The following is a 23,833-nucleotide window of genomic DNA, read 5'->3' as shown; positions in this document are numbered from 1 at the left end:
ACCCATCTATTCTGCCTTGGTCAGTCCACACTGGAATACTATGTCCAATTCTGGGCACCACAATTTAAGGGGGATGTTGACAAGGTGGAATGAGTCCAGAGGAGGGCAATTAAAATGATCAAGGGTCTGGAGAACAAGCCCTATGAGGAGCGGCTAAAAGAGCTGGGCATGCATAAGAGAAGACTGAGAGGAGACATGATGGCCATAAATATGTGAGGGGAAGTCATAGGGAGGAGGGAGAAAGCTTGTTTTCTGCTGCCCTGGAGACTAGGATGCAGAACAATGGCTTCAAAATACAGGAAAGAAAGGAACATTAGGAACATCTGAACATTAGGAAGAACTTCCTAACTGTGAGAACTGTTCAGCAGTGGAACTCTCTGCCCCAGAGTATGGTGGAGGCCCCTTCTTTGGAGTATTTTAAACAGAGGCTGGATGGCCATTTGTCAGGGGTGCTTTGAATGCGATTTTCCTGCTTCTTGGCAGGGGGTTGGACTGGATGGCCCACAAGATCTCTTCCAACTCTATGATTCAATGATTCTATATATTTAATAGGATTGGATATTTACATTTCTTTTAAAAACTTCAGCTTTTATTATTAGCTTTTTAAGTTGTGTTTTGTTTTAATCTACATTAGTCAGATTTCTAGATATGCAAAGGAAGGCTTTCTCTGAATCCTAGGATCTTCAAAGATATGTTTGGTGAGGACATCTCAGTGAACCTACTTCATGGCTGCTACCAGGTTGTGAAACATAGAGTCAGATGTAAATTTGGGTTATCTAGACTAACCAGAAAACTGGGGTTCACTTCAAATCCTCCACTGTCTGTTTCCGTGACATACAGGGATTTCTAGTGACATCCTCTGTAGTATTCTGGGGTTTGCAGCAGTCTGGATAGCTGGACCAGGTTCATTTTTGCCTGTTCCCTTATCCAGATGGACACTTTGGCCACCAACTTTTCCATATGCTCATCAGCAGAAGGTAAGGTGATGACTTGTCCCCAAATTGCTGCTGCTCCTTACCAATCATTGAGTCCTCTGCGATCAGCTGGCATTGCTTGTCATATCTGCCAATATCAAAATGGGGTGCTCACATGAACAATTAGAATATGGATCGATCTACTCCTTCCTTACTGATTAGAAAGGCACCCCATTCTGACATTAGGAGATGAACAAGGATCAAGGCTGCTCCAGAACAGTTATACATCTTTGGCATGCCCCTGTTATGCCTATATTCTTGGAAGTAAGTCTTAACAAACTGAATGGAGCTTGCTTCTGATTAAACACGCAGAAGGTTTTGCTGTAATGATAGAAAGCTAAGAAGTTCCTCCTAATATGTTAAAAATGATCATGCATTTGCAATGGAGTTATGTCGACAGAGAAATAAACCTCAACAAGGAGATGATTAAGCAACTCATGATTTGGCCACACATCTGATTAGTGTGTTGAGGCAGATCATAAGGCATTTTTACAGGAAATGTCCCTAAGAACTGTGTGTGTGTTTTTTTGTTTTGTTTTTTTCAAAAATGACTTTCAATTTTCCCTCAAAACCAAAGTGCTCGAGTACAGCATTATCAATGGAGAGCAGTGTTCTGTAGAACAGATAGAGGAAAAGGGAAAGGTTCACTTCTGGGGTTTGGAGTCATGTGAATGAATTTGCCCTTTCTTTTAAAAAAAATTAAAAGAAAGAGAACATCAGCCCATTAAACAAACAGTGTCACAAGCCTGTAATGTGGTGCATATAATGAAATAACCCATTCTGCATTTAGAAATATAAAAAGTAGAGTCAGGAAAATGGAAGCAATTGGCCACGAAGTGGTAGGTCTAGCTACCCTGACACAAGCACAGTTCATAGTCCTGACCTTTGAAGGTTCAAGAAGTTGTAATATTGCTCTACTCAAAGGAAGCTTGGATAGCAAAGGATATCGTCCCAGTCTTACATAACTATCTGCCACCCTTAAATAGCAGATTAACTCCTTGTTAGTTGGATAATTGATATACTTGATTTGGGGCCATCAGATTCTATCTAAGTGCATTAGACTAGTTTCCAGGAAAAAGCACCAAGTGTTGATTATTACTTTTAAAGCCCTACATGGGTTAAGTCCAGGTTACCTACAGGCAGGCCTGTAGCGAGGGGGCGGTTTTAGGGGTTCAACCCCCCCCCCCCAAATTTTTCAGGTTATAAAAAAAACCTGGTTTACTCATGAATTTTAACTGGTTAACCAAATCCCCATGCTAAGTCTATGAGACGCAAAACATTAAGAGTCCCTCCAGGCACTATTTCAAGCAGATATTGACAGGTTTGTAGCGGGGAGAGGTGTGTGCTAGGGGTTCAACACCCCCCCCCCCCCTGAATTTTCAAAACCCCTCCCAAAATTTTTGTCTGGCTACGGCCTGGATGGCCTTCTCCCCTACAATCTGTCCCATACACTCAGGTCCTCTGAGGGATATTTACTTCAACCAGCCAAGACTAGACTGGCAGTCACCCAAAAGACCATCATCCCCACAGAGGCTCTTTCACAATTATAGTGCTATGATTTCACTGCCATGGTAACATTCTATGAGATTCTGGGATTCACAATATTTAACATTCTCAGCCAGAAAATTCTAGTTAAAACTTACGCACCAGCTGCACCCATACCTTGAGAACCAAGACTTAGTCATGGTTGTCCATGCCTTAATCACATCCTGACTGGACTACTGCAATGCTTTCTACGTGGGGCTGCCTTTGAGGATAATTTGGAAGCTGCAATTAATGCAGAGATCGACGGGTAGATTGCTTACTGGAGTACCGTATCATGAAAGGACGACTTCTATGCAGATCCACTGGTTGCCAGGCCACTTCTGGGCTAACTACAAAGTGCTGGTCATTACCTATAAAGCCTTAAATGGTTCAAGTCCAGGCTGTTTGTCTGATCGCATTTCCCTATACTAGTGGTTCTCAACCTGTGGGTCCCCCAGATGTTTTGGCTTTCAAATCCCAGAAGGCCAAAACTCCCAGAAATCCTAGCAGCTGGTAAACTGGCTGGGATTTCTGGGAGTCATAGGCCAAAACACTTGCAGACCCACAGGTTGAGAACCACTGTTCTATACAGACCATCCCATGTATTGCAGTCAGCGGAGGAGGCCCTCCTCTCAGTCCCATCCCATCACAAGCTCGGTTAGTGGGAACGAGAGAGGAGGCCTTCTCCATGAGCGCTCCCAGTCTCTGGAACTCCCTCCCTAAAGAAATAAAAATGACCCCTACCCTCCTGTTCTTTAAGCAACTTCTGAAAACACACTTATGCACTTTAGCGTATGGAGTGGAGGAGGACTAGGACATTTTGACCCATTGGAACACTTGCTAACCTACTTATATTTTATGACTGCTACAATACATCTTAAATGAACAATGGTGGTAGCCATTTTAAAGCCATTTTAATATAATTGTATCTGAATTTAGGGGATATGTTGTAATGTTTTACTCATGTTTTCATTTACTACGTCTTATTGGATTGTTGTTGATTATTTTCATCTTGATGCTTAATTAGCTGTAAGTTTACTGTTGTTACTGTGCATTATCTTGTATTATTTTGATGTGTTTGTACTCATTTGAGGCATTGAATGTTTGCCTTTTTGTTTTGTGTCTGTAAACTGCCCTGAATCCCTTCCGGGAGAGAGGGCAGTCTAGAAATAAAGTCATTGTTATTCTTACTCTTATTATAGTGCTCCATGAGACTAAACCCCAGAATTCTATAGGATAAAATCAAGGCAAATAGAGTACAATAAAGGTAAAGGTAAAGGTTTTCCCCTGACATTAAGTCCAGTCATGACCGACTCTGGGGGTTGGTGCTCATCTCCATTTCTAAGCCGAAGAGCCGGCATTGTCCATAGACACCTCCATGGTCATGTGGCCGGCATGACTGCATGGAGCGCCGTTACCTTCCTGCCGGAGCGGTACCTATTAATCTACTCACATTTGCATGTTTTCGAACTGCTAGGTTGGCAGGAGCTGGGGCTAACAGCGGGCGCTCATTCCACTCCCGGCATTTGAACCTGGGACCTACAGCTGTATTATGTGCAAAGAACCCTGTACCCTATAGTTCAGTTGATGCAGCTTGGAAGTGCATTGGTCTCCTGTTTTTACCATTACATTGTGCTGTTTTTTTAAAAAGCTATGTTTGATTCCACCATAACACTAGTGTCTTTTTTGGCATCGTTTTATCAATTTGCCTACAAGGCATTGGGATGTGTACTAAATCTGGGCTTTCTTTCAGTGAATTCTTCTGTGAACACATGGATCAGCCCTATCTCACTTACAACATCTCACCACATGCCCAGTCCAAAATGAGCTTTTATTATACGTGTCTGTTTCCATCACAAACAAACAGTATTAATTCATTTTCTCAACATCTCAGTGCATCTAGCAGTGTTTTGCCATACAGCTCTGTTGATGGATTTTTAAAAAATCAACCAATAAAATTGATTTTAAGATGAGGTTTGCCAAGTAAATAGTATTTTCAACCATTTGTTGTAGAGCGAATATCTGTTTGCAGCATGATTTGCCTGGATGATCGAACCTGGTCCATTTTCTTTGTGTACTCTCAAATGTTGTCTATGGTCCTTATTTTATCTAGAATAATAACATTCCACCTTCCCCTGCCTATAAAATGAGACAAGATAAGCCTGTCCTTATTTGAGAAGACATAGAAAAGAGACAAAAACAGAGGCCTTCAATCCTGTTTAGTATTTGTGATGCCAGAAGCTGAAGTTACATAACTACAGTAGGCCCCCATAGATATTAAAATCTGAGGATGCTCAAAAAACATCATATACAATGGTGTAGCAAAATGCCTTCCCTTCTATAGATTGAGAACTGTAAACTTGAAATCCGAAATCCAAAAAACTCCAAAATCAAAAATTCTGCACATTGGTGCCTGAGTTTGTTTCAGGCAAACACCTTTGCTTTCAGGCAGTTAATATAAGCACAAAATATTTAACGTATTGTCAGTAAACTTACCTTTAGGCTATGTGTATAAGGTGTCAAACAATCAAATCCGCAAAAGTCATATCTGCCAATGTGGATAGGTGACTGTATTCCCTAAAGTCCTGATTAGTTACACCATTGTGATGGATGATGCTATCCTCTCATCAACCCTTAAGTTGCTTGTTAAAACAACTTCGCAGTTCATTTCTGGTCACAATTCAAAGTGCTGGTCAAGACATATAAAACTCTATACAGCTTAGATCCAGAATATCCAAAAGACCATGTCTCCTAATGCAAACCTACTAGAGGCTTCAGATCCATGGGGGAAAGGTGTTGTGACTTAGCTGGAGTCTCAGAGTGACTCTGATGGGGATTGCGGGATTCAGGTTCCAGATGTTCAAGATGATGGGATTCAGGTTCAAGATGACTCTGATGGGAATTATCGGATTCAGGTTCAGAGTGTCCCTGTTGTGAGCTATGAGGAGCAGGGAGGCATTCCCACGGCAGGGAATGGTGTTGATGATACCGAAGCTAGACAGGTGCAAAGGGAGGATAACTCCCAGCTAGATAGCATGCAGACAGAGGCTGCTGCTAACAAGCTGTCTGGCCTTGACGAAACGGCATCTCTGGATCGAGCTGGCCATTTGGAATTTTGGGTCCGCAGGAGTGTCAGAATAACAAACAAAAAAGAGGTCAGAGGCCAAAGAAATGCATTCATGCTATGCAGGGAATATTAAAGGGTGTGCTGAGAGAGAAATCTTTGTCAAAAGCAACGTCTCGTTTGAGTTAGAAGCAGCTCTTGCTTTCTTGGATTATCCTGCAGCTTTGTGTATTCAAGTTCATGGGACTATGTCATGTATTAATGGAACCTTGTTTTATGCCTAAGTTTTTCTTGGATTATTCTTTATAGCCTTGGTATTGCAACAGTCTTTTGGATCTTTACTTTTGCTTTTTAAGAACTATTTATTCCCTATTTCCTAATAAACTACAAAAGACTTCAACCTGTGTAAAGTCTGGCGTGTTCAGCAAGGTGAAACTAACCTGAGGTGTGACAAAAGGTTTCTCTTGTTTCTGCCACCATCACAATGTCTCTTATTGGGAACATGGGGGACAGGCTTTTCAATGACTGCTCCTATCTTTTGGGATTCCCTTCTTTTCATGTGTAAACACTAAACAGGGAAGTATCTTAAGTGTTTACTGTTAACTGCCATAAAGCCAACTTTATCTTATGGCAATCTCCCAAGTCTCCCTATCATCAACTGTCCTGGTCTTGCAAACGCAGGACTTCCTTGATTGAGTTTACCCATCTGGAATGTGGTCTTCCTCTTTTCTGATTGTCTTATAACTTTCCAAAAATGATTGCCTTTTCTATCGAGTCTTGTCTCCTCATGAAATATCCAAAGTATGACCGCCTTGGTTTTGTCATCTTGACATCTAGGAAAAGTTTGGCTTCATTTGGCTTCATCCACTTAAATGGTTGTGTATTTAAAATTAATTTCATATTTACTTAAAAATGGTGATTTTTGTTGGTTTTGAAATTACATTTAGTTGATTTCTTTAGTAAGCTATATTGGGTCCCTCTCCAGGGGAGGGGGTAGTTCATAAATGAAATAAGTAAGTAAACAGGTAGGTATGTCAGAAAATAATTACATTGGGTTAACCATTAAACTAACAAATTACTGTGAAATTGTGTGTTTGTGCACATCTATATTTTAAGAAGTATGGAATCTTTTTCTTTCTTTCTTTTTTTAAATAACAGGCCAAGAAAGGTTTGGGAACATGACACGGGTCTATTACCGAGACGCCATGGGAGCATTTATTGTCTTTGACGTAACCAGGCCGGCAACATTTGAGGCGGTAACCAAATGGAAAGAAGATTTGGACACTAAGTTGACTCTCCCCAATGGCAAACCTGTGCCCACGGTTCTGTTGGCAAACAAATGTGACCAGAGCAAGGAAGTGCTTGTGAATAACGGCATCAAGATGGAGCAATTCTGCCAAGAGAATGGCTTTGTGGGATGGTTTGAGACATCAGCTAAGGTAACCCTTTCTTGTCCTCCTTAAGAGCAGAAGTTCTAAAATTGAGGTTCATCTTGGCAGCCAAATTTTTCTTAGCCAATTATTCATTTGATTATTTATTGTTTGAGTCCCTAGGGGAGATCAGGCAGAATAAAATATATTATTGTTCTTGTTATTATAATTATTATTGACACAACAACATAGTATGACATGGCAAACAAGATAGATATGCTGGATTTCATATCACAAAATCACAAGTCGAACACTTCCCAAGCGTTTAGGACTGTGTGATATATTTTCGGATGATGCGTGCAGATCCCAGTAGGGTGGCCTTTTGCAGTTGACAGATCATAATTTTGTCAATGTCTATTGTTTCCAAATGCCAGCTGAGATCTTTTGGCACTATTATTATTAATGATAGGAACCGCCCTGAGTCCTCTTGAGGAGACAAGGTAGTATATAAACAAAGGGATTATTATTATTATTATTATTATTATTATTATTATTATAAAATAGTTATATCCCACCGTATAGCATGAGTAAAAATCAATTTAAGCCCTTTAAAACAATTGAAAAATTAAAGCAAGAACAACAGGCTAAAAAGCACATTAAATAATTTATCAAGTGTAAGCAGGTTTTTAAAAAGTTTGAAACCATCTGTATAGATATATTTTCAGACAAATAGTTAGACCCCAAGTGTTTAATTTTAAGAAGTTGGGGTTTCACCTGGAGCTGGAATCAAACCAACAGTAGCCAAAGGACCCTTAATTGGTTAGTCATTCCACAACTGGAGAGAACTTTCTTTCCATATCCTCAGACAGTGCATTTCTCCCTTTAGCAGAGCAACAAGGAGGGCCCCTAAAACATATCATATGGTAGTCTCTTAAGTCAAGGTATCACAGTACTATTCAGAATTTCATGCATCTGTGGCATGCATGTGAGAGCCAAGTGGTATAGTGGTTGGAATGTTGGACAACAAAGAAGACACAAGTCCCCAACAGGATTCCAGTCATTTTTATTTATTTTTGGTATGAATATAGTTTTTGCTCAAAATACATGTTTTTGCTATTTTTGTTGACAAAGAGGTAGAAATTATATATTTTTTTCTCTCATGCAGAGGTAAATCTTCCTGCAGTTATCAGTTCTTGATCAAAGCTAAGGGGGAAAAGATTATTTATGTTTCTAATTGGGTGGATCTAGAGCAGCGGTTCCCAACCTTTGGTCCTCCGGGTATTTTGAACTTCAGCTCCCACAGTTCCTAACAGCTGGTGAGCTGGCTGAGATTTTGTTTACAAGTCATCTGTTACAGAATAAATGAGTATAGCTTACATCAGACAGAGAACTGGCCAGTATTCTATAGCAGCCAGTTAGTTAAGTATATTTACTTGAAATTTACTGAACAGTATTGTTTTTACAGCATTTTGACTAAGTAGCAATTGTGAATATGGAACTGTTTTGTATTCATAATCTTCACTTAGTCTACTTAGTTCGAAAACAGAAGGAAAACAAAAATAATGACAGCAGATTATTTATATAACTTTAAAGTAGACTATGAAGACATTGAAAGGGTTAAAGTTTTTCCATACCTAAACTAAGTCATTAATCAGTGTCAAGAGTCAGACGCCAATTAGCGAACAAAAATAGAGTTTATTCAGCAGATAAGCCAAAAAGTAATGTTAACACAGAAAAAACCTTGAAACACTTCACTATCAGTGCTTCAAGAGCAGTTCAAACAAAAATATAATTCAGCAACACAAGCAGGTAAAAACAAAGCTAAACAAACTTAGTGCAAACTGCACTTTCTGAGTCCAAGCCCTGCCAGCCGGCTCTGTAGTTTTCAAAGGAATAGTTCCCAAAAGAAAACACCAAATTGGTCAGGAAACAAACAAACAAACTAAGAATGTAGTAGACTGCTTCCACAATGTGGATAAAGCCGAAGGCTCCAAAAGGATGGTGAAAAGACGTCGTCCGGGATTCCAAGGTCAGGTCAGGAGATAACAGCGGTGTCCAAAGAGCAAGCCAGGAGTCAAAAGCCGATAGTAGTCATCAATCACAGGACGAAGGCAGTAGCAAGGTCAAATTCCGATCCAAGGTCTGAAGAGGGTGCAGTCATCCAAAACAGGTCCATGATAAGACACAGCGAGAGCCAAGCTAGGTGATAACAGCAGATTCAAATCATAGTCCAGGTCCAGTCTTCATGGAAACACAGAGATCCCAATGGCGCCTCAGCAACACCTTGCCACACGCAAAGTGCAGTGGCCAAACATTCCCATTTTATTCCCCTTCCTCCTGGGTGACCAAACACTCACACCCAAACACCAGGTGTCCCAAATCTACTCAGAGTCTGAACTCCACACAGCTAGAGCTCGTGGATCTGGAGTACCTAGCAATTCGTCGGAGTCCCAATCATCCTGCCCACACTTAGCCCCATGAACACTTAAAGAACCATCCTCCCTTCTCCAAGCATCCCAATTGGGATCAGCTCCTACAGAAACCCCAGGTTCAGAAGTATCCATAAGCCCCAAATCCACAGACATCTCTGGTGGCTGTGCCCATTCAGTGCCCGCTTCCCCAGCCACCACCTGTTCCTCAGCATCCATCTCCCCATCTGAATCTTCCTCAGAAGATCCCCCATATAGCTCTCTAAGTCGCTTCCTGCGCAACTCCTCCAGTGAACCCTCATCACGAGGGTTTTTTCTTCCTCTTCGAATTCCATCCCCATCAACCATAATCCCCGAAGGCGCAGTCACAACAATCAGAGTAGAAATAGCAATCAAGAAAGGCAGCTACCATGTTTCCCTGAAAATAAGACATTCCCTGAAAATAAGACCTAGTAGAGGTTTGGGGGAATTGCCAAATATAAGACATCCCCCAAAAGTAAGACCTAGGAGGAGGGAGACACTGTCTTATTTTTGGGGAAACATGGTATGAGGCAGTTGGACAAGATCCCAAAGGTTAAAGGTATATAATTGAATATTAATATTAGGATTAATTCTGCCACTGTATTTATTAATTAATTTATTTTATTTCCCTTATTTCTACCCCACCTTTCTCTACCCCGAAAGGGACTCAAGGCGGCTTACATATGGCAACCATTAGATGCCTTGAAAAACATACAGACAGTGATTTAAAATCAATTAAAATTTAAAATTAATACATATTAAACATTTAAAGCATTTAAAAACAATTACATTCAGTATTAAAATCACATCATCCGAAAACCATAGTCCGAGGCCATTCTGTCGTCGTATTGTACATAATTCCAGGTCTGTTATTGCACTGTACTAATTACTGAAAGTCTGATCCCAGAGCCATGTTTTTCCTTTCCTTCTGAAGGCTAGCAAGGAGGGAACAGATCTGATGTCATTGGGGAGGGAGTTCCACAGCCAAGGGGCCACCTCTGAGAAGCCTCTATTCCTCGTCAACACCAGCTGTGCTTTTAAGGCAGGCGGACTGAGAACAGGGCCTTCCCAGATGATCTTAATCTTCGAGGTGGCTCATAGGGGAAGATACGTTTGGACAAATAAACTGGGCTGGAACCCTTCGATATGTGATTGTAAAAACAAAAATAATGATAAGAAGAGAATCAACTCATTTTAAATGTGATGCTGAAGAATAGAGGATTGCTAAAAAGACAAATCAATGGGGCCTGGTGCCAATCAAGTCTGAGCCATCAAGATGATGCTCATACTTTGACTATATTGTGAGAAGACATGACTCACTAGAAAAGAAATCATGCATGGTAAGGTATAAGGAAATTGGAAAAGAGAAAGACTGCATTCCACATGGATAGGCTCATAACCTTGAGTCTGCAAGACCTGAGCAGGGCTGTTGATGGTAACATGACCTGGAGGTTTCTTATTCATGGGGCCACCATAGACCAAAGTTGACATGATGGTAGATTGCAATAAAAGCTTAATCACAGTTGTGATACTTTTGCCGTGGATCATAACCCCTCCACAGTTAGTTTACTGAGAATGAAGCCCATTCTGGTAGTGAGCAAAGCACAGGTGAATGAAATTTCTGACATCTTTGGGAGGACATCTGGAATGCGTAATAGCAGAAATGAGCAACAGGGACAGAATCCTTAGAATGAAAATAATAGCACTGTAGGGAAACCAGATCTATACTTCTCTTTCTTTGTGTGCCGTATTGGAGGCTATGGACCATGAGCTTCAGGTCTGAGAGAAGATTAAAACCCATGCTGAATTCACTTTCCACTTCACCACCCTATTTCTCTGTGGGAATGCTTCAGCTGAGCTCTACCGATGTTTTCTGAAAGGAGCAGTTGAGAGATAATGGTAGCCGTCTTCTAATGATCAGATGATAACTTGTGGGCTAAGACACAGGAAATTGGGTTTCCTTTGAAGTGCCCCTTTGCTTCCTGAGCACTTTGTGCAAGTTAACTCCATCTAGTCTCTCCCTGCGTCAATTCAGCATGTGAGGATATCCTGACAGTGTTTTTTTTTAAATAACATTTTAGATGTGTTACTGCAGAACCAGAGAAAAAGCAAATTGTTAATGGCTTCTAACTCCAGATAGTGAGATTTAAAAAAAATAGATACCCCCCACCCAATAATCTCATACCAATTTGTGGATTCTGTGAGTTGTAATTGAAACAAGTAATTTTACAGAGCTTTGCATGAAGGTCATTTGGTGAAATTGATAAAATGTAATATAAAGTTTTTATATGCCATTGTGTCCCACAAATACACCCTTTTGTCCCTTGCTTCAAAATAATAATATACTTTATTTGTAGAATACTTCATGAAAGCCTGGGATTTAGCTATGTCTCATCCTGAGACCACAAAAAATTACTGCTTTTTAGAAAAATGGAAATGTTTGTTTTGTTGACTAATTTTAAACTCTGGATCCCAAATATTTCCTAGGGCAGTAGTCAGTTTGCCCAAAGGATTTACTTTAAAGAACTGAACAATTATTAGTTTGTTGTTGTAGTGGTGTGTCCACCCTTCAAGTATTTTCCCATTTATAGTGGCCCAAGATGAACCTATCATGAAGTTTTCTTGTCATTATTTGTTTGGAGGGGGTTTGTCTATGCTTTCCTCAGAGGATGAGAAAGTTTGACTTTCCCAAGATGACTGAGTGGTTTCCATGGCTAAGCAGGGATCTGAACCCTGGTCTCATCAGTTGCAGTCCAGTACTCAAACCAATACATCACACTGGCTCAAACTGATGCCTTAGAAAAACCTTTCCACACATGGGGTACCAGCACCCATTGGCCCCTCACCTATTTGTTACCTAAAGTTTTGAGAAGTTATCCAGAAATTGTCCCAGTTATCTACAATGGGAAATTTCTGTACTTGACTGCTGTAACCTTCAACAACAAGAGCAATAGTAAATTTTATTTCCTCTTGCTCTCGTCTGCTCCTGTGACACAGCCGATTGGCAAGGTTGATCAGAATTACAGTCTGCACAGGCATAGGTAGTTGGCAAGGTTATCTCTGTTTCGAACAGGTGACCATTAGTGTACAAAGCTTGAAACATTACTATTTAAAAGCTGTTCACTTTTCACGATGACTTTGTGAACCTGTAATTTAATGCATTGCTTGTTCCTGATAAGGCTGGCTAATCCATTGTTTTCATCCTTATTGGAGGATTGGTGGAAATGTTGTCTCTTTTTAAGTGTCTTATATCTTCTTTCCTAGTGTAGTGGTTTGAGTATTGGTCTATGACTTTGTAGATCAGGGTTCAATTCCCCATTTGGCTGTAGAAGCCCACCAAGTGACCTTGAGCAAGTCCCATAACTATCGGCCCCATACAGTTCAAAATACTGAAAGGGAGAGTGATGGAGAACTTTTAAGGGTTAGGAACCACATCAATTCAGAGGGCACCTTGAAGGCCATTTCTACGCTCCTGGAAAAAGCTCTCAAAATGTTTCTGACCCCCACCAGCAATGTGGGAGTGTGGTAATAGTTTTGGTCTCTTTTTGGTGGAGCTTCTGTTTTAGGCTCAGGAGAGTCACTTTTGCAACTCTTTAGTCTGGGGAATGGGGGGATACCTTTGGGAGGTCCATGTGGCTCTTGTGCTACACTTTCCCCACCCCTGATATAGAGTGGCAAAAGGCAACCAACACAAAAAGTAATGTAACCACACTTTTTACTCCATGCATATTTTTACTGCATATCTCTCTTCAGTATTTTGAATGGATGGAATGCATACTTTCCCACATTTTACAGATTAACATTGGAACACATGTGGCCAAGCCATGTAGAATGTGGCCCACTGAAGTTGTTAATGAAGAACACATAAGGTAGGAGAGGCTACTGCTTCTGCTGGAGCCTACTGGGAAGGATAAAATCCCATCCTCTCCTCTGCTGCCCTTCCCACTGAGTTAAGTGAGAGAGAACTGGGTTGCTGTAAGTTTTCCAGACTGTATATCCATATTACAGGAGCATTCTCTCCTGATGTTTCTCCCACATCTATGGCAGGCATCCTCAAAGGTTGTGAGACCTCACAACTTCTGATGATGCCTGCCATAGATGTGGGCAAAATGTCAGGAGAGAATGCTTCTGGAACATGGCCATACAGCCCGGAACACTCACAGCAACCCAGTGATTCTGGCCATGAAAGCCTTCAACAACACTTTTGCACTTTGAACTCATTTTGCAGCAATTGAATTAGAGGGGAAAGTGGGAGGAGTAAAACACATTGGGACATTTTAAAAGCAGCACAGAAAGTGGGATTTCAGAGGATTATTCTGGACCATTTCTTAAGAATCTGGAAAGTTGTGGGTATGGGAACTGAAGTGACATTTGGGGGGGGGGGTCTTCAATAATATGAGTGGAATATGATGCTTGTTTAAAGGTTTTAAAAATAGATTCCCCCTCACAGTTTTATAGGATGAAGGAGAAATGTGAAAGAATCCTTTACTAAGTCAACAGTCTCCTGATGAGCAGAAAGAATGAATAACCTCTCAAAAGTGTAACTTCACCCCTCAAAAGTAGAGGCTGATCGGTCCCTGTATTATTTTGGGAAAAGAAATGGCGGTATGGCTCTGTTAACACAAAAAGGTTTTTTTTGTAGTTAGCAAGCAACATTAATTCCAAGATCTGTAATGTGTTACCTCCAAGCACTGATAATCTACTAGTAGCAATTGGCAAAGCATGCTCTGCTTTGTGCCAAAGAAGCCACGAGTTTCTAGTCCAAGAACAAGATTAATAATGTGCAATTGGCAGTGAACTAGATGCGTTAGTGAGGGCTGAGGCCTCATTTAAGCCATACTGCTGCTGGTTACATATATTATCTTTTTTTCCAAACCAGGAAAGATGCCCTACTATGAAAGACTACATATTGGACAACCCAGTGCTAGATTCTGAGCTCCTATGTTTTGATAGCCTCCCCATTTCATAGACTGATAGGGTTGTTCATTTCCAACCTTAGTGTTGCTTGTGTTCATGGAAGACCCAAGTTTGTTTTTCATATGTACCACTGCAAGCAACATGCCCTTAATCTGTATTACATCTGATTTTTCCAACCTCAATAAGGCAGTCCCCGAGTTAAAAACATCCAACTTACAAAGGACTCATAGTTAAAACAGGGGTGAGATAACAGAAAGTGAGAGACATCTGCCCCTCGGAAGGGAAATTCACTCCTGGAAGAGTTATCATCCAGTTTTTTTCAGGATTCAGCTCTAGGAAAATGCAAATATCCAGCTGAATTAGTACAGTAGCTTCTTGCTACAATCTGCAAGGATTGATATGTTACTGCAACTTTGAACAATTATCCAGCAGGATTGTGTTTTTACAGCTGGACCTTAACTTGTGTGTGGGCTGTTGATACATGATCTCTGCGAAAGTGGGAAAACAAATACTGGCTCATTAGACATTTCTGGGTCTTCCAGCAAAATTCTATGGTAAACATTCAGTGGAAGTGGAGGACCTAGAAATGCTGAAAGATAACAATTTTTTACCACATGTGGGGAAAACTAAAGCGCATCAACTACTATGTAAAAAATATAGTTAACTCTCTTTATCTATGGATTCTCCATCCATGGATTCAACGGCCATTTGAAGGCAACCATAAGGCTGACATGGCCCTCAATGAAAAGGGTTTGACACCCCTATCTTACCTTAAGACTTCTATCTTTCCAGAATGACATAGGTCCACCCACTTCCTGTTTGAATAACAGGCTATGAGTAACAGTGGCTGGTATGTAACTCATAAAACTTGTTAACATCTCTAGGGGCCATTTCTAGGTCTCAGATCTTACCCCATAAACTTCATGGCTATGGACAGTCCTGAGCTGGCATCCCTAAGAGCACAGAAAGAAACAGATATTTCTATGTCCAGCCAATGTCACTTTCAAATATGTTATTTCCTAAATGCATGCTGACTCATTTATGTTTCAATTGGCAGTTTGTTATCATCTGTCCTTATCAAGATGGCCTGCCATTTCCTCATTGTGATAGCCTCTCCCTGGGTGGAGACTGCAGCTATTCTACAAGGTTGTTATCTCTATAGTTGCTAGTCGATTCATCACCAGATGGACCATTTTCTCATGATAAATTTCTCTCAGCTAATCTTCAGAGGGCAGGCATACAGTCCTGTCACTGGGATGTACTCAGAATTTTATCAGCTTCATAGAACTTGCTAGAATTTGTACTATCCTGGCATAGCCTTCAAGACTCAGGACCATAGTTCTTCCATAATTACGAGTAAATGGCAGTGTAAAATTTTGAGGAATCCTTTATAGTACCATAGAATTATAGAGTTGGAAGAGACCACACGGGCCATCCAGTCTAACCTCCTGTCATGCAGGAATCAAAGCACTCATGACAGATGGCCATACAGCTTCTGCTTAAAAATCTCCAGAGAAGGAGCCGCCACCACACTCCAAGCCAGTGTGTTTTACTGTCAAACAATTCTTACCATCAAGAAGTTCTTCCCAATGTTTGGGAGGATCTTCATTTCCAATAGTTCAAATCCATTGCTCCATCTTTGGAGCAATAGAAAACAAGCTTGTCCCTCCAAAATATGTCTTACCATTCTAGTACTCCTACTAGAAATCTTTGCGGGAGAAGATGGTTGCTTTCTTAGGCACTTAGCAGAGATCTTGTTTAGGTACAGTGCCAATTAAATTCCCAAGGAACCATTAGAGTATTCTTTTGAGGTTCACAAAAGCAAGCTTTTTAGGAAGCTACTCAGAGCTTGGAAAAGTTACTCTTAGAATCATAGAATCATAGAATAGTAGAGTTGGAAGAGACCTCATGGGCCATCCAGTCCAACCCCCTGCCAAGAAGCAGGAAATCGCATTCAAAGCACCCCCGACAGACGGCCATCCAGCCTCTGCTTAAAAGCCTCCAAGGAAGGAGCCTCCACCACAGCCCGGGGGAGAGAGTTCCACTGTCGAACAGCTCTCACAGTGAGGAAGTTCTTCCTGATGTTCAGGTGGAATCTCCTTTCCTGTAGTTTGAAGCCATTGTTCCGTGTCCTAGTCTGCAGGGCAGCAGAAAACAAGCTTGCTCCCTCCTCCCTATGACTTCCCTTCACATATTTGTACATGGCTATCATGTCTCCTCTCAGCCTTCTCTTCTGCAGGCTAAACATGCCCAGCTCTTTAAGCCGCTCCTCATAGGGCTTGTTCTCCAGACCCTTAATCATTTTAGTCGCCCTCCTCTGGACGCTTTCCAGCTTGTCAACATCTCCCTTCAACTGTGGTGCCCAGAATTGGACGCAGTATTCCAGGTGTGGTCTGACCAAGGCAGAATAGAGGGGGAGCATGACTTCCCTGGATCTAGACGCTATTCCCCTATTGATGCAGGCCAGAATCCCGTTGGCTTTTTTAGCTGCTGCATCACATTGTAGGCTCATGTTTAACTTGTTGTCCACGACGACTCCAAGATCTTTTTCGCACACACTGCTGTCAAGCCAGGCGTCCCCCATTCTGTATCTTTGATTTCCATTTTTTCTGCCGAAATGAAGTATCTTGTATTTGTCCCTGTTGAACTTCATTTTGTTAGTTTCAGCTCATCTCTCTAGTCTGTCAAGATCGTTTTGAATTCTGCTCCTGTCTTCTGGAGTGTTGGCTATCCCTCCCAGTTTTGTGTCGTCTGCAAACTTGATGATCGTGCCTTCTAACCCTTCGTCTAAGTCGTTAATAAAGATGTTGAACAGAACAGGACGGAGCCCTGCGGCACTCCACTTGTCACTTCTTTCCATGATGAAGATGACGCATTGGTGAGCACCCTTTGGGTTCGTTCGCTTAGCCAATTGCAGATCCACCTAACCGTAGTTTTGTCTAGCCCACATTTTACTAGTTTATTTGCCAGAAGGTCGTGGGGGACTTTGTCGAAGGCCTTACTGGAATCCAGGTACGCTACATCCACAGCATTCCCTGTATCGACCCAACTCGTAACTCTATCGAAAAAAGAGATCAGATTAGTCTGGCATGACTTGTTTTTGGTAAATCCGTGTTGACTATAATGTCCAAAAACTAGTTGTGAGGACTGAGGAAATTTTGAAGCTGTAGTCCAAAAACTAACTTTTCCAATCTCTGGTTTCTAATAGGAATCTTCTTTCTTTTCTTGGATAAGTATGTCAGAGCTTAATCCTTGAACCTTCTAGAAGCACAGTAGGTACATGTCTACTGATAGAAATGAGCCAGTCTGAATGCTTAAAGTAATAGAAATATTTCCTTTGTCTCTACTGCATACTAGTAAAGGGTTTCAAAACCACTTCTTCAACAGGGTTTGCCTTATTTGCTGAAATGCCATTTTACAGCACTCTGCAAATAACTTCTTATAAACCAGAGGAATTTGCACGGCTGTTCAGAATGTCGCATTATGGACTTAAACTTCTCTGTGGCTTGGCACTAAGTTATTGGTGACTATTCTCCATTCAGTGCCAGCCTCTAAGCTGTTAAATTCTGAGGCACCTAACATGGGGCTGGCAAAATTCAGTTTTGGAAATCAAACAAGATTTCATGGAGGCACCTCTTTACAAATGGATTAATTAACCTGGAATAATTAACCTGGAATAACTATGACATTCTGCTTTTATGAGCTAGGATTAACATCTCCGCTCCATCTAAAAGATCAACCAAATGAAGCAGGGATGATTAACTGTGTCCCTCCAGATGTTTTTAAACTGTATCTCCCATAATTCTTTACCTAATCTGTGTTGGTAAAGCTGAGAGGGACTGTAAGAAAAACATATCTGGAGGATTACAGTTGTTTGCCCTTTGGTGAATGTCACAAGGATCCTAAGTATTTCTCATGGAAGGAAATTCCCAAGATATTAGGAGCATCACTAGAAATGTAATTCATGATTACCTTTCTTCTCAAAAAAAGCATTGAGTAGTTCTAGAGGTTTCCTTCTACTTGTGGAAGTTTATTCACTTGTTATACAGAAAACTCACACATGACCGTTTTACATATAAAATAGCATCATCTGTGCAGAAAAGGCTGTTTTCCAAACAACAAAACTCTTTTCAATGCAAAAAAAAACCCACACAAATTTTGTATAGAATAAGTCTAAAATTGTGAAAATTCTTGGCAGTACTGGATTTTTCTCATAGTTTTCTCAGTATTGTATTTTCTGCTGAAATATTGTTGTTTCCTGTGCAGAAAAAGCTTTTCTGGGTAGAAGTATTCTCTGTGCTGAATAATTTTCTGCACAGAAAAAAATTCTGCACAGAAAATACTGTTTTCTACGCAAACAATGATGTGTAGATTTTATGTAGAATAAGACAGGAAAGCTTGGAGAAGATAATGATGCTGGGGAAAATGAAAGGAAGAGGAGCCTACCAAGGGCAAGATGGATGGATGGTATCCTTGAAGTGACTGGCTTGACCTTGAAGGAGCTGGGGGTGGCCACGACCAACAGAGAGCTCTGCCGTGGGCTGGTCCATGAGGTCACAAAGAGTCAGAAGCAACTGAACGAATAAACAACAACAACAAAGACCCAAACTGCAAAGCTTCTCATCAACATTTCTCAATGGTGAAGCATGTGTTTCACCATTTTTGAATATTTTGAATATTTTATATATTTTTGACAATACTAAATTAAGGGTAGAGGGGTTGTACTCTGGCTGGAACATGCAGGGCCAGAAAATGCTATAGAATCATAGAGTTAGAAGAGACCATAAGGGTCATCTAATCCAACCCCATTCTGCCATACAGAAACACGCAATCAAAACACTCCTGCCAGATGACAATTCAGTCTCTGTTTATAAACCTTCAGGAACAGAGACTCCACCACACTCTGAGACAGCCTATTCCACTATCAAACAGCTCTTATCAGCAGGACATTTTTCATAATGTTAGATAGATAATCTTTTTCTGGAATTTGAATCCATTACTCCATGCTCTAGTCTCTAGAGCAGCCGAAAACAAATTTTCTCCCTCAATATGACATCCTTTGATATATTTAAACATGGCTGTCATGTCCCCTCTCAAGGTAAACATAGGACTTGACTTCTAGACCTTCTCTGACTACAGTCCAACTTGTCAATATCCTTCTTGAGTTGCTTTGCCCAGAATCAGACACAGCATTATTCCCGGTGAAATCAGACCCAATGCAGAATAGAGTGGCACTACTAATTCTCTCAAGCTAGCTGCTATACTGTTATTGATACCTCTGTGATTGGTTTCAAAATGTTTTCATCTCAAATGTATTTTTTTTCTTTCCATTCATCCTCCCTCCCATCTCATCACCCGTCTATCTTCAGGAAAACATAAATATTGACGAAGCTTCCAGATGTTTAGTGAAGCACATCATGGCCACTGAGAGTGACCCTGTGGAGCAATTCGTTGAACCTGATGTCGTCAAGCCACACTTGAATTCCTCCAAGTTTGTCAGCTGTTCAGCTTGCTTCCGGTCCTAAGCAACCTCCAAGCTGTTTTGGACATTGGGACTGAGCAACACATAACTCAGGAAAGGAAAAGTGCCTCCAAAACATATTGCCTGGCTTTTGCTGTGTCTGGGCATAAAAAAAAAAAATCTGCATTGTTGCCAAACACTTGGCTGTAAAAGAAAATCCAAAGTTTCAAAAACTTTTCTGATCATTATTTTTATTGTGGTGTTATGAATAAGTTGTGGGTGCTTCTACAAATTTTGATACTAATTTTCTAACCTATTTCAGTTAACTGTAGTTGCTCCAGCCAAAGTGCTCTTTTTAGGAAGCCCCCAGATGGCGTAGTGGACTAAGTGACTGGAAGGTTGGGTTGCTGACCTGAAAGTTGCCAGGTTCGAATCCCACCTGGGGAGAGTGCGGATGAGCTCCCTCTATCAGCTCCAGCTCCATGCGGGGACATGAGAGAAGCCTCCCACAAGGATGGTAAAACATCAAAACATCCGGGCGTCCCCTGGGCAACGTCCTTGCAGACGGCCAATTCTCTCACTCCAGAAGCAACTTCGGTTGCTCCTGACACGAAAAAAAAAAAAAGGAAGGCAGAAACATCTAAACATGACATTTTTGGATAGGGTTTTGTATGTATGTGTGAATTGGGAGTGTGCACTAGGAACTGCATCGCCCTCCAATTTTTTTTTGCTGAACTTCACTCCCAGCAATCCTAATCAGTATAGTCAATGGTGAGGACTACTGGAAGTTGCAGGTAAACACTATGTGCAGCACAGGGAAAATACTATTTGCAGAACAGGGTTGGCACGTTTGTCATTGTTTGCCACCATAGTGGCAGCCATGGAACCCCACAGAGCTACTGGCCATTGCCAGGTGTGTCTGCCAATGTCAGCAAAGGCATGACTGGTAGAAAAGAGGGGACTTTCCACCCATCTTTTCCCCCGTCTCCAACACCTTAACAGATACCAGCAAAGGCTGATGGTCAAGAGGTCTCTATGCAGGGACATGAGAGAAGCCTCCCACAAGGATGGTAAAACTCCAGTTGCTCCTGACACGAAAAAATAATAATAAAATAAACAAGACAAATAAAGTCAGTCAAGTAATAAAATACGTAATATGCATTGTCATTTGAAGTTTGTTTATCAGAGGAAAAAGTCAACCCCACACCCAAAAACTATATATTTGCTGCCAACATTAATTCCAAATCATTGTTATATATTAGAACAATTGCACTCTTGTAAACTAGACCTGAAACTATTTGTATCTAATGTACAAAGGTCTTATCTAATATCCTCATATCAACAATGGAACTGTTAATTGCTGATTAACTCTTTGGAACTTTTTTTCCAGAGCCCTTGATGGCACAGCAGATTAAACCACTGAGCTGCTGAAGTTGCTGATCAAAAGGTCAGCAGTTTGAATCTGGGGAGCTCCCACTGTTATCCCCAGCTTCTGCCCACCTAGCAGTTCGAAAATGCAGTGAGTAGATCAATAGGTGGGAAGGTAATAGCATTCCTTGCAGTCATGCTGACCACATGACCTTGGAGGTGTCTACAGACAATGCTGGCTCTTCAGCTTAGAAATGGAGATGAACACGAACCCCCAGAGTCGGTCTCAACTAGACTTAACGTCAAGGGGAAGCCTTTACCTTGACCTTACTAACTTCTTTTCATAAGTTGTTTCAAGTTGCTTTTTTGCCATTGGGGTACTTTGTGGTCACATTTGTTCCATGCTGTTTTTTTTAAAAAGGAATACAGTGTTGAGAAGCTGAAATGGTGTGTTTTGGTTGTCAATTGGTCACTCCATTGCTGGCAGGGTGTGTGGGATCAGAATACTCATTAGAGTTAGAATATTCCTCACAACTCAGTCCATCCTGATTTTGTATTTTGATGCATGAGAACAGGTTTAATTGTGTGTCAACAGGATGAGTGTATATGGTACCACACCATAGTTTGATGTTACATGAGCACAGACCCCCATCTCCCCATAGCCTTACATCTACAAATCATGTAGTCCAGTAATATTTCAAAAGAGTTGATTTTCTCTCTGTCAACTTTCCTCAATGTCCAGCTTTCACAACCATATACAGAAATGGGAATTGTGATAGCATGGACAATCCTAATTTTAGTATTCAATTAAATGTCTTGACTCTTGACACTTCAAAATCTTGTCCAGTCCCTTCATAGCTGCCCTCACAAGTCCTAGCTCTCATCTGCACTCATCCTTTAATACAGCTTTGAAGGCAGCTTCAGAGTGCAGCAGCTCTACTACATGTGCTGTGAAAACACATTGCAGCACACTCTTAAGGACTTTCAACCAAGATAAGGTAAGCTGGGTAAGCATCTGGAAGAAAACCCTTAATGCATGTGTGTTTAACTTGGAGAAAAGAAATAGCAGCAAAAATAGCAGCAAAAAGATTCCACCTAAACATTAGGAAGAACTTCCTGATAGTAAGAGCTGTTTGGAAGTGGAGCATGCTACCTCAGAGTGTTGTGGATTCTCCTTCTCTGGAGGCATTTAAGCAGAAACTGAATGGCCATTTGTCAGGGGCGCTTTGATTGTATGTACCAGAATGGCAGAATGGGGTTGGACTGGATGGCCCTTCGGGTCTCTTCTAACTCTATGATTATATAATTACCTGAAACCATGGATATTACCAAATGTCATTAAATTATCTGGCTTCTGGTCCCAGAAAACTTAGAGAATTGCATCGATGGACTTAGAGATTCCTAGAAATCATCTCTAGGAATGTGCTAGATTTTCCAATGGCAACTTCTGGGTGGAAGCATATCATAGGATCACATGAAGATCCTAGCAAATTTTTAGAGAGCCAACCTTCTGTAAAATAAAGGACTTTGTTTTCTCAGTCTCTAAAGTGCTACAAGATCCCTTTGCATACTAACTTATTGGAAGAAGGGTGAATGATATCTTCAGACAGGAAGGAAGCAAAGAAAAATTGAGTACATAAATTTAAAAATTGAAGATGTCGAAGAAAAAGTCAGGATGCTTCCGAGCATTCCTTTTCACTAATAACTTTATATAAACACTAGTGTATGTACCCAGCATTGCCTGGCTATGCATTTTCAAATGGAACCAAAGATTAATCCAGGTTGATTCTTTTCTCTGTACATAAAAAACTATTGAATTATTACCCAAGTTTTGTCATCTTAAGGAATCCTTTCTCCATTCTCCAGCTTGCTTCCATCTTTGCCTGTCCCTCTGAAAATGCCTCCCTTAGAACATCTCCAAGGCAATGCTCTGGCCTTCTGAAAGGGACTCAGAGTGTCTCCCTATTGATGTTCCAACCCTCTTCTAGTTGTCTTATTCCCTCTGACGGAGCTTTTCTAGCTACAGTAAAGTCTCACTTATCCAACATAAACGGGCCGGCAGAACGTTGGATAACCGAATACGTTGGATAATAAGGAGAGATTAAGGAAAAGCCTATTAAACATTAAAATAGGTTATGATTTTACAAAGTAAGTACCAAAACATCATGTTATACAACAAATTTGACAGAAAAAGTAGTTCAATACGCAGTAATATTATGCTGTAATTACTGTATTTACAAATTTAGCACCAAAATATCATGATATATTGAAAACATTGACTACAAAAATGTGTTGGATAATCCAGAATGTTGGATAAGCGAGTGTTGGATAAGTGAGACTCTACTGTATATACCATCCTCTTGTGGTTGCTTATGAGCAGTGCAATGTGAGAATTGTGGACCACCAATACAGGTCATTTAAAAATACAATTGATGGATGTCTTAGTTTAAACCTTGCCTATATTTTAAGTTAGACAATGAAGGGTAAGTGCACCAAGTGTGATCTAGATCCATCAAGCCATGTAGAAGCCATTGTGATACAAACATACATACATATTTTCTCATATATATATGTGTGTGTGTGTGACATTATAGATTAATTGCGCTTTGCAGCCAACATTTCTAGGCAAAATAATTTCTATCCAGCACTTTAGGAGTTCAAATACCAAGAGAAAGCTACACAAAATTCTTGCTTATCTTACTATT

The 23,833-nt window shown here is 40.8% G+C and overlaps 2 protein-coding genes across 2 annotated transcripts in view; both read left to right on the top strand.

Annotated features, from left to right (window-relative positions):
- The window catches only part of rab38 (RAB38, member RAS oncogene family), a 37,819-nt gene extending 14,863 nt beyond the window's left edge, over positions 1 to 22,956 (top strand). Inside the window, exons 2-3 of the mRNA XM_062974521.1 lie at positions 6,721 to 7,001; positions 19,669 to 22,956. Of these exons, the coding sequence (XP_062830591.1) occupies positions 6,721 to 7,001; positions 19,669 to 19,824 (437 nt within the window). The 3' untranslated portion in view covers positions 19,825 to 22,956. The remainder of the gene's footprint in view (positions 1 to 6,720; positions 7,002 to 19,668) is intronic.
- Positions 1 to 23,833, top strand: part of grm5 (glutamate metabotropic receptor 5) — a 1,174,932-nt gene that overhangs the window by 421,839 nt on the left and 729,260 nt on the right. The gene's annotated exons all lie outside the window — the stretch shown is intronic.

This window comes from Anolis carolinensis, chromosome 3 (genome assembly GCF_035594765.1).
Source record: "Anolis carolinensis isolate JA03-04 chromosome 3, rAnoCar3.1.pri, whole genome shotgun sequence".
In the NCBI taxonomy this organism is placed as follows: Eukaryota; Metazoa; Chordata; class Lepidosauria; order Squamata; family Dactyloidae; genus Anolis; species Anolis carolinensis.
This window is presented reverse-complemented; position numbering and strand designations above follow the sequence as displayed.